The 19,818-nt window shown below is 45.6% G+C and overlaps 1 protein-coding gene across 2 annotated transcripts in view; it reads left to right on the top strand.

The window, feature by feature from the left end:
- Positions 1–304: 304 nt before the first annotated feature.
- The window catches only part of jade3 (jade family PHD finger 3), a 26,899-nt gene continuing 7,385 nt past the window's right edge, over positions 305–19,818 (top strand). The window contains exons 1-10 of one of the 2 annotated variants that reach the window (XM_063201532.1): positions 305–672; positions 6,560–6,631; positions 6,782–6,841; positions 7,494–7,573; positions 8,275–8,432; positions 9,253–9,443; positions 12,060–12,271; positions 13,253–13,420; positions 13,678–13,794; positions 16,435–16,950. In XM_063201532.1, the coding sequence (XP_063057602.1) occupies positions 6,793–6,841; positions 7,494–7,573; positions 8,275–8,432; positions 9,253–9,443; positions 12,060–12,271; positions 13,253–13,420; positions 13,678–13,794; positions 16,435–16,950 (1,491 nt within the window). In that variant the 5' untranslated portion in view covers positions 305–672; positions 6,560–6,631; positions 6,782–6,792. Of the gene's footprint in view, positions 673–3,390; positions 3,748–6,559; positions 6,632–6,781; positions 6,842–7,493; positions 7,574–8,274; positions 8,433–9,252; positions 9,444–12,059; positions 12,272–13,252; positions 13,421–13,677; positions 13,795–16,434; positions 16,951–19,818 lie in introns of those variants that run through there. The other variant, XM_063201533.1, reaches the window with a different exon arrangement.

The following is a 19,818-nucleotide window of genomic DNA, read 5'->3' on the forward strand; positions in this document are numbered from 1 at the left end:
CACTAAGTGTTTTGTTTTTCTGTTGTGTAGTAGTTTCTTTTTTGACCATCTGTGAATATTTGAATTTCAGATTTGTGCACTGATCTTGTGAGTGACCAAACGAATGATGCAGCATTTGTACATGTGTCAAACCAGGTTGGAAAACGTGCTTTTATATTTCGTAATGTCTTTCATATCGTGTTGAAAACATTTTATAGTTGATTGTAAACTTCACAATATACTGTTTTGTCCAAAAATGCTGAAGGTGTATTGATTTATTTAGTTCTGGAAGTTGAATGAATTTTGTTTTATTTTGAACATACAATATTTGCTGATTTTGTGCAATATCATGTCAGTCCTATACAGTAATATTTAAGCTCTCTCAGTACGGATGGCAGGCCTTGCTTTTGATGCCAGCTTGGGCAAATCGTACATGCAACGTTGAGTTTATGCAGTGAGCTAAAGGCTTGCAAGAGGCGGAGTCTAGGACCCAGAGGCCCGGGCGGTACAATAGAGCTGTTGTGCCGTGGTGGAAAAGAGATTGCAGCTCTGGGAAATTGACAGTGTGGAATTGGGAAAGAAAAACAAAGATTATTCTCATTTAATAGTACATTCAGCGACCCAACTCGTCCACAGGGTTCCGGAAGGCAATACTTCTCGTAATCAACTCCGGTAGCCCATTTTGGATCCACGGTAAGGTCGTAACATGAACAATACTGCTCGTGTTATAGGGCTCAGTATGCCAAGGCTTGCCCTGGATGGTTTATCCATGCAGCTAGGCCTGCTTCCTCTTGAGTTACCATTGATATCGGTGTTCATTTTAGATATAGGTCAAAGTGAGCCGTTTTCGTGAAGCTTTGAATCGCACCGTTATCATTGCTAGCATATCAGTGGTTATTGACTGCTTGTATCTGTTAGCATTTTGTCACGAGTAACGTTAGTCGTTGTGGCGCCCTCGTTTGATTTCGGCTAGTCGAAGGCAGTGTCCTCGTCATCTACGGCGGCCCGAGTTTGGCGCCAAGGCCGCCAGAAAATCTAAAGGAACCAAATTATTACAACATGTCTAAAGGCGTGCAACAAAGTGCTTCTGTGTCGAGACGTGATGAATTGATTCATTTAGTTAAGGACTTCGACACGTGCAATGTTGCAGTCAAGCTCGTTTGTGCTGCTAGCCATGGGAAGGTACAACTATGTCTATTTTCAATAACGTAAGTGTTATTTCATTCTTGCTAGTAGCCTTCCTTCCTTTTGATTTAGGCACCACGTGGGAGAACGTGTTTAAAATATGCCCATTCAATTTTTCCCTAACATCATGATGCACTACTGTGCCTATTGCTATTCCATGCGAGTAAGTAGTGCACAAATATTTAGACCACAGGTAATGCCACTATTTTGTGTGATCTATTGCGTAACTGTCATCCATTCATTGTTATTTTAATGTGGCAGTAGGCTATAATCGGTTTGGATCTATTGGTAATGTCAACCTGTATAACCGATGGACTGCAGGTCCTCTGATGCATTATGATAAGTCACAGCTCCTCTTGTGAAAAAACACCTAAAAAGCAAAGCGGTGAACTCATATTGGGATCCTGTGATCATTTTGATTTGGTTTTGAGGTGGTGGCTTTACGCTTGCAGTAGTAGGCTACAATGAAATGAAATGCTGTGGTAGTGGATTTGGTGGAACGGAAGTAGTTGTGGAGGAATTTTGGAATGCCTCCCAAAAGCGTCCGGTTTTCTCCTCCCCCTGTGTGGACCTCAGTGGTGACTGTGCGGGGACTCCGACGCGGGCATAAAGAGGGCCTCCTCTTCCTACTTTTGCTCACTGCAGAAATCTTGAGCAAGCAAAATGTTCCTTTATCTCGCCTTCAAATTACCATGTGGATTAAATAGGTTACAGGAATAGGCAGCGGTGGATATGCAAAATGAGCTAGTTCTGTCCCCACTAGCCAGCTTTTCATAAAAGCCACATCTATCCTCAGCCACATTTATTCAACTCTCAGGCTGGTGGCTCAGGCCTGCTCTTTTGCAACCAATGCGGTCCTCCTCAAAGTTTTTTTTCTCTAAAGGTCTGAGGAAGCACATAGAGTATACCAGCAGGGGCACACAAGCAATCGGTTGCCCTGCTTGCAGCCTGCCCTGAACCAGGAGATTTGGGGGTGAGGAGGGCTGATGTGGCAGAGCCTGGGTATTGTGTTTATTCACTAGAGGGATGGGGGTGGAGTGAGTGGTGGACCTAATCTGTGGAAAACAGACCAGGAGGACACTTGAAACGCTGCCAATGTTGAAATGGTTCATGCTGGCTCCAATAATATTAATTTTGGAAAATGGGCCACGCTCCCGTCACCCTTCATCCTCTTTTTCTGAAAATCTGTCTTTTACCACTCCATACATATTTCAGACATATCCTACATAGTTTGTAATACATTTTACAATCGCACTTTCATGGGCAATGCCGAGGGTATCACCGATGACACCGACGCCGGTTTAAGACAACATCTCCATCTGTGGACAGATTTGTTTTCTTTATATCATTGCCCTGCCCGGTGTGAGATTTTATTTTCATTTGCACCACGGCTGAAGGAGAGTGCCCCTCTTTTGCAAAAAACACAGTTCCAGTAATAGCCCCTGCTAACCTGGGTGGCCCGTCTCTGGATAGAGGGGTCTTTGTTTTCAGCCCAACGGAAGTGGGGACAGACAGATGCAGGAGAGGAGGATGCACACACACTCTCTCTCTCTCACACACACACACAAACACACACACACTCGTCTCACTGTCTTTTGTTGCAGTAGGCCCTGCCTTTGTTCTTCGGCCGGTGGATGGCCCGAAAAACACTCCCATCCCACTCTGCCATTAGACCCTCGTATTTGCGTCACCATGGTGCACAATGAGGCGCAAAGTGTGCGGACGTTAGTGTAGTAAATGTACGTGTGTTGGTGTAAAGATGCGCGTGTTGGTGTAAAGATGTGTGTTTGTGTCTGTGTGTATCTGTCTGTGTGCCTGTGTGTCAATTTTTGTTTGTGTGTGTGCTGGTGTTCCTGTGCGCGTTTGTGTGTGTGTGTGTGTGTGTGTGTGTGTGTGTGTGTGTGTGTGTGTGTGTGTGTGTGTGTGTGTGTGTGTGTGTGTGTGTGTGTGTGTGTGTGTGTGTGTGTGTGTGTGTGCCAGGGCTTGACGTTAACTTTTTACTCACTCTGCCACAATGGCTTATGGTTTTCCAGAGTCACTAGCCATTCAGCCTTTCTACTAGCCATCGTTTTGTTGTCATTATTTTTTAGACATATTTTCGTTTACCATGGGGCATCTAAGCTCAGAAAATGAAGTGATACGTTAAAGCAAGACAATCGGTGCTGTGAGCATAGGGCATGAAAATACGTACCTACAGTAAGCTTATATCAGACAAATACTAGAAATCTGAATGATCTTTCTTGAACCTAAATAAAATTGTTACTAGCCACAGCCACATTTTACTCGTTATAGGTGCCAGTGTCAAGCCCTGGTGTGTGTCTGTGTCTGAACTGTCAGCTGCAAATGTCGGGCCGACGAGGCCGTTCAGTTCAGTGAGGAGAGCAGAGCTGGCCTGTTTGTGTCGCAGGCTGGGCCCTCTCTCCTCTCCTCTCCTCTCCTCTCCTCTCCTCTCCTCGGCCTGCCTGCCTGCCTGCCACACTAAAGACCACCATGGCCTCCACAGTGTACACAGCCAAGGCCTGTGGTATGTGTGCGGATTTAAGCAAACAAAAGGAAAATCCGGCCCAATGCAGACAATCTCAAGTCAGTGTTTTTTTTTCCTTCCCTCCAGTAGCATAATTTTATCTGGGAGTGTGTTTTAAAAAATATATATATCAGACCTGCCGTGTATTTTATAAATGCAAGTTAAATATACTCAGTATCACATCTATATCAGTTTTACTCCATCAGGGATTATTCAGGGAAACGCCATGTTAATGCTGAGCGGAAATTATCTTGTTAGTGTCATAATGCCTGTTATCAGTTGCTGTCCCACACTCACAATGAGGCTTTACACAGGGGAATAGAGTTTCCCTGTGAAAATATTTAGCTCCTGTAGGTCTTTGGTTGAAGTTGGAGAACTTGTATGGATGCTTTCGCACCATAAGGTTACAGTATTTAGTCCTCGTTAGACAGTATTGTTTTATTGTGACCTGCAAGGGGAGGTGTGGTCCGCGTTGACATCTGCATAAGAACTAAAGTTGGTCTGATCACAACATACTCCTCCTCACTATTTTGAGTATCTGAGCTAGTCATGAGGCGTTTTGGTTACTTTGTTGGTCCGGAAGCGAACAAACCGAGGTTACCTCATCTTGGAGGCCATGGTCAGCTTGATTTAGCGTGCACCAAAGCTTCAATGGATGCTTTCAAACCAAACCCAGAGCTTTTGGTCTGAGTGGACGGTTTGGTGCTGCCAAACTGCAGTAAGTCTGAAAGCCTCCTTGTTTTCAACTGATTTCATCTGCAAATGTCTCACTCTCACCCATAAAACATCTCTATCTCTAAGATCTTAATGTCTTGAGCTCAGTTACTACACGGTTCTAGGTTGATCTTTGCAGTCAGAGAGAGCAGCGTTGTGTATGTCTGCAAAGCTCTTCTAAATTTGGATAACTTAACACCCGGTCTGCTCCTCGACCTAGATCTTGACAGGGCTGCGCTAGCCAAAGTCAGTTTCACATCTGACCACCAAGCTTCCTGTTCGATGGCCCTGTAGGACATTTTGGCCATTACACCATCACGCCAACATGCCAACACACCGCCACCGCCATTGGCAATAGCTCCTAGTGAGCATGCCGCTTAGAGGAAGCGCTAGTCTGTTACGTAACAGGTGCAATGCCAGCTCCTGCCAGGCCTGTAGCGGTAATGTGTTAGCTACACACACACACACACACACACACACACACACACACACACACACACACACACACACACACACGGTCATCAACATGTCCTGCACAAGGTGTTAAGTAAAGTACAGGCTATAAGTATACTTTGCTAAACATTTTATGTAGTACTTGAACACACACATACACACACACGGCCATCAACATGTCCTGCACAAGGTGTTAAGTAAAGTACAGGCTATAAGTATACTTTGCTGACCATCTCATGCAAGACTTGAACACACACACACCAAGCGCCACCAACCAACGCCCCGAGCAGGACTCCTCAGGTCTTTCCTTGTGCGTGATCGTCAGTGGTGTATAACTACATGGCTGGCATTCTCTGCATTCCTGCGCGGCTGCTGGACAATGAGCAAAGATTTAGTCATGGGTTCCCCGCTTTCTTTCCGTGACTGTCACAGTCTTGCTTTCATTTTTTATACTCGTCTGTCTGTCTGTCTGTTTTCTGTCCCAATATCCAGGCGGCTCCCATTTTGAATTGTTTCCTCCCGTCCTCCTCAGTGTTTTGAGTGGACAGGTCAAAGGTGGTAGAGTTCAGGCCTGGATTCCTAATCTGCCATACAGAGCATTTCCCGGTGGGCAGACAATCCTCATGGGCCATTCTTTGTGTATTTTTGTTGTTGTTGTTTTATTTTAAATACTGGTCCACAATTTAGAAGAGGCTGTACAAAAATGTCCAGGCCGTCTTTGGTCCCAGTCCAGCACTTTCTGTAGAAGTTATGTGACAAGTTTTTTGTCCTATGCATGCAGTGAGTATACGCCACTGTGTCAGTCGGTACGTCTGTCTGTTGTTTTGGAAGTGGGTTAGTTACTTTTTGGACAGTTCACCGTTGGCGGCATTGTAGATCTGTTGGCCTTACTTTGACCTGCTTTGCTGTAAGGTCGGTCAAAAGGGTCTTGACTTGAGCAGCTCTCTGGGCCTGGGTGGGTGTGGGAGGTGTTGTTCTCACCTCTGCTATATTGAGACTGAAGACTTCCTTTGCTTCTGCTCTAGAATATATGACAGAAGACCGCAATTTTCTGAAAGACGTCATGGTTATGTGTGTATGCGTTATGAAAATGGAAGTGTGATTGCTTGCTTGAGCAGTTTTGGTTAAGGCAGACTGAGGCTTTAAAAAAAACATGTGTCCATGACCTTGCTGAGTGACGTGTCCCCCTCAACACACCTCTGCTCTGACCTCAGCTCGCCTTAAGGTAGTAGCTGTAGGGCATTTGGATTGGCCCAGTGTGTACCCCTCGGCAGTACCAGAGAGACAGAGCGTCTTTCAGAGCAGCCCTTTTGTGTAATCGCTGTTTATTTCCTTCACAGTGTACCGCCTCGCTTCTGTTTGTGTTTCGGACTCTGACTTGCTGAGGCGCAGCAAAGGTTTAGCTTGGCCCGTGCCAGCACTCTGGCACATTCACAGATGGTGGCCTTCACCGTGCCATCTCACAAACTCCCCTTATTGTAATATTGTACGTCTGTTGTTGTATGTCTGCCTCTCTCTCTCTCTCTCTCTCTCTCTCTCTCTCTCTCTCTCTCTCTCTCTCTCTCTCTCTCTCTCTCTCTCTCTCTCTCTCTCTCTCCTGAACACCCTCTCTTACATACCAAATCTTTCTTTTGTTGCACATTGCCCACCAGTCACTTCTCAGTCTCTTAATTTGCTCTCTTCAACATTTTGTAAACTTTGCAGGGATGAGAGGAGGACAGAGTCTGCCAATCAGAAGAGGAACCCACTAGCATGCTCTTTGACTTCAAATTTATGGTGAGTGTGAATCGCAGATCCCTTTTTTGTCTGAAAAGTGTCCTAAACTCCTTCTTAATACTTCTGAACCACAGCAGTTGTTGACAACAACACTGTGTTCCACTCAGTGCTAACCTCGTTATGTCTCTCCACTCCACTCTTGCCTTGAAGGATACAAAAGGATGAAACGACTCAGGTGTTCAAGCAGCAGTGACAGCTCTGACAATGAGAGTGAGTACAGTTCAGCCTTACCCTGCTCTCAGACACTGGAGTGCCCAAGGAGGTTTTTTTTGGGGTTTTTTTTATCTCTGTTCCATTGTTTCATTTCATTTTAAAAAAGCTGCCCTGAAGGTTAGAGAGCTTTACTAACAATCATGAGAAGAAGTGCAATGCAAACCAGCAACCACAATATTCAGAGGAGTTAAGGTGAACTGGAGGTGTTGCAGAGTTTTCTAGCTCCAAGCTCTAACTGTACGGACAGACAGCAGGCGTTGAAAGAACTAAAACGCTGCAGAGTTCCGCCTGGAAAGCACAGCTCAGGGGGGCGATGAACGTGGCCAACGATTCAACCTGAAGCGTTCGATCAGGGAGAGTGACCAATCGAAACTTGTGTTTACAAAAATGTAAACATTCCATTGGCTGCTGCCTGCTGCCTCGAGCTCATTACATACATATTGGCTGAAGTTTAACTTCCCTTTTAATGCTTTTGACGCCCTCTGCACTAGAAACGATTTTGCCGCTCTGCTATTTGCCTTTCCATACAAAGTCAATTACTTCCGCTGCTTTCAAGCCTGCTGTCTGTGTCCATACAGTAAAAGAGTCCAGTAGTCCACAACTTGACAGCTTTTGGAAATCCTAATGAATCTCTTTGGTGTTTCTGCAGGTCCTTCGACCTCCTTCTCCTCCAACAAGTATGGAAGCAAGCCTGGAACCCCCGCCTCCAACCCGAAGAAACCGGCAGAGGTCAGAATAGGCCGCCATTTCCCTTTTTTTTCTTTCTGCCACTGCAGATGTGTCAAAACATTTTAGATTTGAACTCACAGTCTTCTGTGACTGATTTTGTTGGTGTGGCTTCCATCTTGCGTCCTACTGGTGTGTGTTGTGTTCTTGTGTGTCCCAAACCACTGCTGCACACCAGATTTCCCCCCAGAGGGACAATAATATAAGTCTGAACTGGAATGAACTCTAAACAGATTGCGTTAAGTCATCCCCGCAGTGATGTTATTTCCTGATTCGAGTAGCACAAGAGAGGAAGTCTGTGATTATAGCACAGCATGTTATTCTACTTAACTCTATTAAATACATGGAGTGGCTGAATGAGGCTCCTCGCAGCCAGAATGATGCATTACTGCCCAAAAGAAAACTACAGCATGTGATTGTCCATCGGAGTTATCCTCACCAGTGTAGGGAACACGGCTGTGGGTTGTGCACAACTCTAATGCTGTTTGCTGTGGTGTATGATGTCCTGTAGGACCGATTATGTAATCTCTGATGTCAGGACTCCGTTTTTCGAAAACATACTTGCTAACCTAGTTTGCAACGGCATTGTCAAGAAACGCATCCCTGATCTGGGGCCAAAATAACAGTTGCCTCACCAGTGTAGGAGAACACAACTGTGTGTTAAGCACAATTGTAATGTTTGCTGTGCTGTGCTGTGTGTCCAGGTGTTCAGAAAAGACCTGATCAGTGCCATGAAGCTGCCGGACTCGCACCACATCTCCCCGGAGGAATACTACCTGCTGGGGGACACCTGGAGGCAGGAGTGGGAGAAAGGGGTGCAGGTGCTGGCCAGCCCCGACACCATCCCCAGACCCTCACTCAGGTGAGCCCATAGCCCAGCAACTTACGGCTGTCTTTGACCCGGGCACGCTCTTGCTACTCTAGACTCATGCTGTGGACAGTTGAGGAGAACAACTTTTTTTACTCAGACTGTTTCTTTCACATGCCATGCTTTTGTCAGGGTTGACTGTGGCTTTCATGTTATCCATTTTTTTTTTGCTGGTTCCTCTTTCTCCGTCCATCTGTCTGTCGTTTATATCTTCTATTGGAACCTAGTCTCTTTTTGGTATGGTGTCTGTCACTCTATACTACAACATTAAACGTGCAATAGCTGGTGGAATAAAATTGAACGGATGTAAACAATGAGATGAGGCTGATGGGAGATTTATGACTCATGAACCACTCCCCCTCCCTCCCAGTCCCCTGCACTGCAGTCTGGGGATTAGCATTGTAAATCAGCCCTAATTCATTCACCTGCTTTATGAGGTGTTAAAATGCTTACTAAATTCAAATAATGAACTTGGTCTTCATGTGAAAGCATGTCTAATAGTTGTCTACACATTGTTACTTAATACTTTGTAATGAATACATGCTGACAATGTGACAATTTCAGTAAATGCTGCAAGTTCCTATTGTTGTTGCTGCTGCTGTTCTCTAAATCAGCTGGTCATATTCGTGTAACGTAGTGTTGCCATGGCATAATGGTGAGGGAGGTGGTAGGTATGTGGGGCGGTTGTTAGGAAAAAAAGTTAAGAACCACTGGTATAACAGCATCTCTCTCTCTCTCTCTCTGTGTCTGTCTCTCTCTGTGTGTCTGTGTCTCTCTCTTTTCTCTCTCTCTCTCTCTTTCTCTCTCTCTGCAGGGCTGTAGCGGAGCGTTCGAAGGAGCTGCTGTACTCGCGGCCGAGGAAGTACATCCAGGTGTCCAGCCAGGACGCGGCCGAGACGGGCTACGTGAACATCAAGGAGCTGGCGGAGGCCATGTGCCGCTACGACCTGGACGACATGGACCTCTACTGGCTACGGGAGCTCAACGCAGAGCTGGCACAGATGGGTGAGCACCAGGGCACATCCCAAACTGGGCCCCGTTTCTCGACTGTCGTTGCTAACCAGTTAGCAACTTAGTAAGATGCCAATGGGAAATTGCATTGCAGCAAAGTAAAGCTGGGCTTACACTGTGCGACTTTTGCCCTGATTTTGCCCCGATTTGGCACTCGCACGACTTTTTGAGAGTCGGGCCGATTTCTTGCTCAATCGCAGGTCAATCGTGAGTCTTGCATCGTGCAGTGTACATCAGAGCATGGCAACCCGACCGAAGCCCGACGGGCCGGGTCGGAACCCGACGGGCCGGGCCGGACTCGGACAAAAAAAATAGAATATCTGTCGGACTCGGGTCGGACTCGGGCTTGAAGCAAACAGACATTTTGAAAAGTGTAAGCAACCAGAGGAAACGTTTCAGTTCATGCAAACGGCAGTTTTGTGATTAAAAAATAAGTAATTGAATATGCATAAATGAAAATGTTGGTAGGCTACTCCTGCGAGTGATTATTATTGGCTGTATGCACGCGCTAGTTACCAGTGGCAACATGGACGCTCACTCCCAGTCAGCCGAGCAGGAAGTCCGAGTCAACTTGCTTTCTTAATAAGCGCCAAATCAACAGTTGTCAGTGAACGCGTGGTCTTTTGTTGTAGGCCTAGTGTAGGCCATGTTTTAGCATGCCTTCGATGCTGTCTTAAATGTTGAACATAAAATGACGAAGTTTGTCACTGCATTGCTCGCCAAGGATTACATTTCCAGCATGGAGGAGCAAGGAGCATAGGCCTAATATGGATTAAAGAAGACGCACACGCTACGTGGAGTTGCCTAAGGTAGGGGGGAAAGGGGTTTCCTGCTACTATTTTGTCCGCTGTGACATTTCATGTCCTTCACGTAGGTTCTTAATTCTTGTCACTTTTACTGTAGGCTACAGTTGTAACTATGCGCGTGCAACCTTTCCTGATTTTATATTGACCGCATGGACATCAGGGGAAATGACATTCTCTTGGAGGGCCGAACAGGCTACTGTTCTTCGGGGTGAACTTATAGCCCATCCTTCAAGGAGCGGCATCTTCACCATGGCTCGCGGGGATTTATTTGCACTAACAGTAACGTAACAAATGCTTCCATAGGCGGACTGACTGCATCCAAAACGTAGCCTATTCGTTAGTTTTCGCCTTTCTTATCCTCTCACGCCCCTCCCATGCATTTGATGACATCTCTGGTCTAACCGAAAGAAACATAAGGTGCGCTGTCACGTGTGTGTGTGTGTGTGTGTGTTTATACTTAGCCTACTATGCGTGCGTAACTAAATTCTGCTACTGCAAATTGCCTCATCCTAACGTCTGCCTATCCTGGCTATTTATCACGTGCTATTTTGAGTATGGAGGAGCCCACATAGAAAATCTTGCTTGCGCACAGGTTCTGTTGTTATTACAGTGGTCTCGGGCTTCGGACGGGTTCGGACACAAACATTTTAATTAGTCTTGGGCTCGGGTCGGGGTCGATCACTTTTCTGTCGGCTGAGGGCCGGGCTCGGACAGAAAAAACCGGCCCGAGCCACACTCTAGTGTACATGGGGTAAAGACAAGCGATTTCCCCTCACTATCATGCAATCGCAGGGTCGCAAGAAAATCAAAACGGTTTGAAATTCTGGTCGTGGCTCGTGCGTAAATCGCAGAGTTAAAGCAGTGCTACGACCCGATTTGACACTTCACATGCACAAATTAATAGGGCCGTGCGATTCGCTATTGAGCGCGACCTCATCTCCACCTCAGGTGCGCATGTTCCCTCCTCTGCAAACCGGGGAAACATGCCTGTCGCGTCGTACGGTGGAAGCATTTCGCTCGCATCCGACTGTTGGCTCGTGTAGTGTGAGGACGTGAGTCGTGAGCTGTGAACTTTTAAACAGTGAAATTCCATCGTGCAGTGTGAGCAGAAGCTTAAGACCCACGAGTGAAAATATCGCACAGTGTATGCCCGGCTTTAGGTGATATTTTGATGAATCTAGCGACTTTTAGTTGCAAACTTAGAAAGTTAGCAACGACACTGTCGAGAAACGCATCCCTGGTCACCTTTTTATTACTCTGCAATACATAAGGAGTATAGAACAAACAATGTGGCCGACCAGGGAACAAAATGGGTCTTACATCAACACCCCACCTGCAGTCACTACTTTTCAGGATGATTCAATCTTTTCACCATCAGGAATTTTACAACATTGTCACATGTAAACCTCAGAAACACTGAAGACTGACCCACTATTTTTGGAGGTTGTCACATAATGGCTTTAAAAACATTTGACAAGATTTCACTTGGATATCTTGAGACTCTCTTGTTGTTTTGACTGTGTTGTCTCCTAATAGCTCTCAACGGAGTTGGGTTGCCTTTATGTAGTTTCGTTTGGTGTGTGTGGTTGATTGATGATATATTGTTGCATATCATTTTGGCATGTATTTTCTGTACGCTGTATGTGTACAGATTTGTTGATGTTGTTTCATATCAGAGTGCTAGGAGTTTTGTGTACGGCTAGGGTTTGTGTGTCGGTGACATTGTTGCGTGTCATGGTGTCTGTGTCTAATGTATTGTTCATGTGTGTTGACTTGTCTTCTTCCTTGTCTCCTGACTCCCAAGGCGAGTTTGCAGTGGACGAGCTGACGATGGAGCGTGCCATGGAGGCCCTGGAGAGGCAGTGCCACGAGAACATGAACTACGCCATCGAGACGGAGGAGGGGCTGGGCATCGAGTACGACGAGGACGTCATCTGCGACGTGTGCCGCTCTCCCGACAGCGAGGAGGGCAACGACATGGTCTTCTGCGACAAGTGCAACATCTGCGTGCACCAGGTGCGTCACAGATGTGTTGTCCACAGCAGGTTTTTTTTTTTTTTGCAGGGTGATTGGGTAAACTGTTAAATAAGGGAACTCATCCGTGATTGGTTTGGGTTTAGGGTTAGGGCCTTGGCCATGGCTCAAACAGCTAAGGCACCATACTGCTATGCCGGGGACCTCGGGTTCAATTACAGCTCGAGGTTATTTCTCGAACCTCCCCCGTCTCTCTGTCCCATTCATTTCCTGTGTGCATCTCATGAAAAGATTATTTAGCTTTTATTTAGCATAAAAGCCCCCCTCACAGACCCCCTCTTAACCTTAGCCCTGTTAGGAAATCTAACCTTTTACCTACGTGCATCCCACTGGAATAACACAGACACAATTCTTTCATGGTGAACTAACCATTGGTGAGTTTCCTGTAGAAGAGCCTTCTCCAGCCACCCTGCAAAAAGTGAAATGAGCGCCCCTGCTGGGGTCTGCTGTGAGGAGCTGAGTATCTAGGCAACAGGCCAGGGGGGATTAGTGGCCCTCCCCCTGGGCCCTCATTAGGAGACGCAGCAGCTACATCTACAAGCCCCCAGTGGGGTGATTAGTACGGAGCTGTACTACAGGGCCTGGCACACTTAGCTGAGGAAACATGGGGGAGTGCTGTGTGTGTATGGCACATTAGTGGTGGTGGTTGTCAGGTGGGAGTTTGGTGTAGTGGTCTTTTTTTCTAGTATGGCCAGTACAGAACAAGAGTACATTTCTTAATTATTTATATTATATTAATGCATGATAGTTATTAGGATTGTTTTAAATACTTTTGGAGTGGTGCTATAAAATGAAAGGAGATGGGAATTATGAAAGATTCATAGTTGCATTTTTAACCTCTAGAATAGTGAAAAAGATAAGGAAAGTTCTTAATCAATGACTTGAATTCTTCTTCTCATGTTGGCATCCCAAAAGTCTGATGTGTGTAAATGGTCCCTTATGCCCCTCTGTGCCCTTCTCCAGGCTTGCTATGGCATCGTGAAGGTCCCCGATGGCAACTGGCTGTGCAGGACCTGCGTGCTGGGCATCAACCCCCAGTGTCTGCTGTGCCCCAAGAAGGGCGGTGCCATGAAGGCCACAAGAGCCGGCACCAAGTGGGCACACGTCAGCTGCGCACTATGGATCCCAGAGGTATTTTATTTGGTCTTGGCTACATGCTATAAGAGGAGCCATTAGTTGTGGGGAGGAAGTGATGGGGTGTGGGGAGGAAATTACCTCATTGGAGAGCCTGTTAAATCATAACCACAATATTCATAGAAACCTGTGTAGGTGCTAACATAGCTTACCCTCAAGGTGATAATTATTTCTAGTTTGAATTTTAATGTGAATTGTTAAAAAATCACATAAAGTTGGATGGATGCTTACTGTTATTCATACCTTCCCATCAGGTGAGCATTGCATGTCCAGAGAGGATGGAGCCCATCACCAAAGTGTCCCACATTCCCCCCAGCCGCTGGGCCCTCATCTGCAGCCTCTGTAAGCTGAAGACAGGAGCCTGCATACAGGTGAGGACTAGAGGAGAGGGCTTTCACATACAGTCAGCACTGTGGGTCACTCTGGTCTACTGACTTCATTTCCTTTTTTTCTGTCGCGGACATTTTGACAACGTCTGCTCTTGACTGAACACAGTTTTGTGGCCTTATTTCTTTATAGATCAGCATATGTGTTGGTCAAAAAATGTTTTCGCTCAAGTTTCATGGGTAGGAAAATGAGTCATCAGTCCATATCCAAGGACCGAATAATGATAAGCTATCCACAAATGGCTTGAGTTTCCAAGGTGACTGGTTTTGTTATGGTTCAATGTTGGCGAAAGTTGAGTCGTTGAGTGCTGGTGTTAGAAGTATGGTATTGATGTTTGAAGTTGCTGTTATAGTAATCCTTGCAGACCATATTGTGCAGTGTTCCAAAATAGAGTGCAGGTCAGGTTTGTTAATAAATGCATGAATTAAATGTTGGCCTTACTGTTGTATTCCTGTATGCAAATGGCCAAAAGCATTATGTAAGGTTTGTTCAAGGCAGAAAGTAAACAAAATTATGCAATGTTTTCTGTATGAATTTCAATCCAAAACAAATGGAAATAGGCAATGAACACACAACTGTGGAGTTAGATTGCCCAAAAAGTATGAACTGACAAACTGAGTCCCAGCAGCATGCAGATGCCATAGTGATCACTTAACTGTGCCCATACAAAGTTTCTTGAAATTTCCTAATTATATTATATATGCTAAAATAAATTGATTAGTAAAAATTACTATTTTGGAACATGGCATGATCTGATAAAAGTGTGTGATGAATTGGGATGCTGTTCTGATTTAGAGTAGTAGTCATGTGCTTGATGCCCACTTGTTAATTCATTAGAGTAGAAATGTGCGGAGTTCTCTCCTTGCAGTACTCATATCAAACATCTTGTAGTAGAGTAAGATAAATCAAGTCTGTACTTTTCCAGGATCCATGTGGCGTTCGGTGAACTCCACGGTTAGAGCCACGGTAGGCTTCAAAGTTGAGAACAAATGAAATTTCCTTAGTGCTGTAGACGCCTAGCCAGGCTGTGCCCTCCTAGTGACGCAACACTTTCAGCGTTGCAACTAGTCAGGTCAAGAGCAATGCAAGTAGAATTCTGAATTCACGAAAATACGGGAACTCCTCCCACTTTGTCGGTAAACAAACAACCATAAGCAAACAAAGGGAGGCGGGTCAATCATGCCGTTTTGGAAATATTACTTGTCATGCTCTTGGTCAGACCAAGGGCCTCATGTACGAAGCTCACTTACGGACAAAAAAAGCTACTTAAGTTGTTTTCCACGGTCACGGTCAGATGTACTAAAACAGACTAGGCGTGGAAAACTGCGGATCTCCACGCGAATTTCAGGGCTGCTGTGGAAGTTTCCGTAAGCATGGAAGTTGCCGTAAGTGGTGCATTGCGTCTTTTTGGCGGCACACAGAGGCATGCAGCGCAAGTACATGTGTTGTACGCGGTCGGAAATATTGCAGAGATGCAGCCAGTTAAACGTGGATTTTAATTTTGAGGCCGAACCTATTGTTGAGGCAGCTGGTTAAAATGAAGTGGACTCATGAAACTATCCTGGAATTAGGCTACAACGAAATTGGATGCCCATCAGCAGTATTATTTCAAGTAGGCTATTTGGCAGCTATTAAACATTGAATATTTTCTGGATCTGCTATGTGTCTTCTCGCATTTGTTGGGAATGTCCTCACCACAGTGCTTGCCTTTCTCTTTTAATAAGGCTACTGTAAAATTAGTCCATCAATTAACAGGTGATTTTATAGGCTAACTGAGTAGGCCTATTGACTGCAAGTTATTCATACATGTGGCGTAGCCTATGTGTACATGTGTCATCTTTCATATTTATACCCGACATAGCCTAAATGTTTATTTCTCGGAAGCCTTGGCGACTGCCTCATCGCAATGTGTTTTGATGTAATGCCTTGTAAATATCAATTGTGTGGAAACCTGCATTGTAGTACTGCGGTATAACATGACAGTTTTTTCTGCAATCCTCACATTAAGTAGGCTATTACCAATGCCTGATTTTATACACGCCAAACTATTTTTGTTTGGCTATTGCGCGCAGCCTTTTTCCTTTTAAATTGGCTACCTCCGAAACTGCGCCTTCACCTATTTCCCGCGTTCCCCTTCCCGCGTTCCCTTTCCAATTCTTTCAACCAATGAATGCACATGAACGGGTCTGTTCATACTAATTAGAATATTCATATAGAATATTTAAGGGAGGAGACAAGGCGGAGACTTGGGCCCGCGTGTGCTCGTGCATGTGCGCAAGATTTCACGGCAAAACCTGGTTACGCACTTATTGATACATCCGGATTTTTTTGTCCGTAAGTAACTTTCAAGATTTTCGCGGCCGCACTTTCTTGGTAGGAAATCCACGCACTTCTTTGTACATGAGGCCCCAAGTCTCGAGATTTGAACGCCGATGATGATCAGGCTAGTAGACGCCATTCAAACGCCACAGAAAGAGAAGGATAAGATGGAAGAAGATGGGGACAATGCCCCCTTACGAGACTGAACTTGAGCACACTCCTTTGCATTGGGGGTTTGGGGTATCTTGCTCTATTTGACGATGTTTGCTCATATGCTCCTTCTCCCCTCTCCTCCCTCCCGGCAGTGCTCCGTGAAGAACTGCACCATCCCCTTCCACGTGACGTGCGCCTTCGAGCACAGCCTGGAGATGAAGACCATCCTGGACGAGGGCGACGAGGTCAAGTTCAAGTCCTACTGCCTGAAGCACAGCAAGCCCAAAGACGGAGTTGGAGGAGGAGGAGGAGGAGACTCAGGCCTGAGCCCCAGCCCCACGCCCAGCCCCGCCAGGCCCACCATTACCACCACCAAACCCCACGCCACCGACACAGAGAAGACGGGCCTGCGCGCCCAGAAGCTCCTGGAGCTGGAGGAGGAGTTCTATTCGCTGGTACAGCCTGCTGTCCTGGCCCAGGAGCTGGGGCTGGTCCCCGCGCTGCTGGACTTCATCTACCAGTACTGGAAGCTGAAGCGCAAGGGCAACTTTAACAAGCCTCTACTGCCCCCTAAAGAGGAGGAGGAGAACCAGCTGCTGCAGCCGCAGGAGGACAGCATCCACACGCGCATGCGCATGTTCATGCACCTCCGCCAGGACCTGGAGAGGGTTAGTAGACACACCATGCTGTGCTGCTCACGTGGCCTTCACTTGCATTGCATTACATATTACTCTACACTGAGATGTTGCTTTTATCTAACCCCACATTGTTTTGGTTTTTTTGTTTGCTGATTTAGTACACTGACCAAAAACAATTCCAAAACAAAACAACTTGCGGTTATAACAGTGTATTGGTTGCAGTCTCTGCTATGGAGAAATGTGGGGTTATTTGCCTCACTCAATGGCACTCCTTAACCATTTAGCCGTTGCCTTCAGTCCCTTTACATTACACTGCATTGCATTACACTTAGCTGACACTCCCAAACCATTAAGCCAGAGATTCTTTAAGTATATAGAGATATGCCAACATAATGCACAACATTCTATGGGCACCTAACATGACCAGGTTCCGGTCTGCCTAAAAGGGCGTGTCATAATGTTCCTAGCATTGAATAGAACAGTCCTTAGGTCTGCCTAGGTCTGCCTAAAGGGGGATTTCCCCCCCCTCCCCCTTGCAATAATAGAACCCGGAAACAATGGGCCAATGGAACCTCTCTCTCTCTCTCTACTCTCTCTGATTAAGCCATTGCCTTAAGTTATGTTACGTTACATGTAATATTACAGAAATGCTTTTCTCCAAAGCGACTTAGTCATTAAGGGGTATTGCCTACAGTTCCTCAAGCAATGTGGGGTAGTATGTCTCGGTCAAGGGCAATTCAGCCATGGTTATAGGTGTAGGGAGGGATACAACTTCTTCCTGTTGGGATTTGAACCTGCAACCCTTTCCATAACCACCTGCAAGAGCAACTCCCTAACCTTATAGGCCTTTGCCTCCAGTGCCAGCCTAATTGTCTTGACGGCAGTGCTTGCCCATAGAGATAACAGGATAACAGAGCTGGAGAGGGTAGGATTAGCTTGGCTGTCACTTAAGGTTGGCACAGCCTGGTGTGGCAGAGATGCCAAGATGGAAAGGTCAGAAGTGGAAAGATCAGCAGCAGGCATCTTCCAAGTGCCTCTGCTCGTGTGGCTACAACCAATCTGACTAGCTTGAATCAGAAATCACCAACAGCTCCTTATCTACCCCTCATTGATCCACATGTTCATAGAGAATAATATGTAGAACTGGAGAGAGGGGCAGCGGTTGAGATTAACTTTTTTACTCACCAGCCATTGTGGTGTCTTTCTGCCTTTAATTAGCCAGTTTGTTCTGTTGTCAGGATATGTTTTGACTCAGCTGCATTGCTAAAGCAAGAGGATCAAAGCTATTACTGGTAGCACCACTTCCTACATGAACTAGATCAGTCAAACTGCAGCCCTTTCTCCACCTCTACTGTAACTATCTCTCTTGTCGTGTTCAACTGCACAATTGCACAACCCTGCCCTTCCAACACTGCTCATACCCCACTGATTGCATTAGCTTCATGTTTTTTATGTCCTAGTGTTAAGTCTGTTGGGATAAAGGCATCTGCTAACTGTAATGGAAGCCAGGCAGGTAATGAAATGTTGCCCCCCTCAGTTCAATGGTCCATACAAGGCCCGCAGCTGCTGCCGCTGCTAATGCTACTACTGCACAGCACGGGTGATAATGATCTGACTGCTGCCATGGCCACATAAAGCTCAGCACAGCTCAGGAGGTCGGGCAGCCAGTGTCCGCTTGTCTGCCAATGCATGTGGATAAATAAGATACTGTTTCTGATTGGGGAAAAACTGTTGAGCTGTTTTGAATGTGTACAGGGTTTATTTTTGTGATTTGTTGTGCTAATATTTAGTGTTCAAAACAAGTAAGGAAATTGGAAATTTCCTAAATAACTGTCATTGATCACGATTTCATTTACCACAGCTGTTTACGAGACAGAAATAAGCATTTAAGCAATTAAATGTATATTATGCTAACATAAAATTGGATGCGGAATGTGCAAGCTTAGAGGAATACTTACTCCAGAAACCAAATTGTATACATAATTTCATTGAGTCGTATTGCTGTTCGTGCAGTGAAATGCACTGAGTGCAGAGATTTAGGGAATTTGGCTTCTTGCACCAGATTCCACGCAGTCTCAAGGAGCACAGCTTAACTGGGCCGACACGTCTATTTATAGCCCCCGCTCAGCATAGTAACTAACTATGATGCAGTGTAATGAATTAGCCAAACGGAACTGCACTATCAGGATATTAATGTGTTTATGCAGGGTGTCTTTTTGCATATTGACAGATATTATCATGTATTTGAACAAATTATTGTCCAAATCCACATAAGAAGGATAGCACAGAGACAGACCAGGATAAACAAACAAACAAATAAAACAAAAGGAAAAATGCAGACAAACTAATTAAAATTAAAATACAGTTTGACTGGATGAGTGAAATTGTCTTTTTAAAGCAAAAAATAAAACTATAACAGGAGAATAATGTATAATCATGAGGATTAGAAATGTAAAGACAAAGCTTGGCACTGACTTGCTGCCTCTAGTCCTAACCCCAGAGCCTTCTGTGTCTTGGCCCGGATTGACCCGGCAGATGGGAATGGGGATGATGATGACGATGACGCCATCCACAATAGAATGTGCACATCTTGTGCTCAGCATTAGAGTTCCCTCCGAGGTCAACGAGTCCCACATGGTGGACAGAGATCAGAACTGCTGTCCACAAACAGTCTCTCCACAGCAGAGGTGGAGAAAGTAGAAGTAGCAGTAAAAACACAGAACATGCCATAGTTTCCTTCCAACACAAGTAACTTCACTGAGTAACTGGTCTATAGTCACTACCTGCACTGGTTGGCTCAATGTGCATCAAATTGGGCATTTTCTTTTTTAAGTTTTTATTTTTTTCTTCTCCAGTAGTTCAGCAACTCCTACCCGCCTCAATAGGTACGGTGGAATA

The sequence above is a fragment of the Engraulis encrasicolus genome, chromosome 6 (assembly GCF_034702125.1).
Source record: "Engraulis encrasicolus isolate BLACKSEA-1 chromosome 6, IST_EnEncr_1.0, whole genome shotgun sequence".
Classification (NCBI taxonomy): Eukaryota; Metazoa; Chordata; class Actinopteri; order Clupeiformes; family Engraulidae; genus Engraulis; species Engraulis encrasicolus.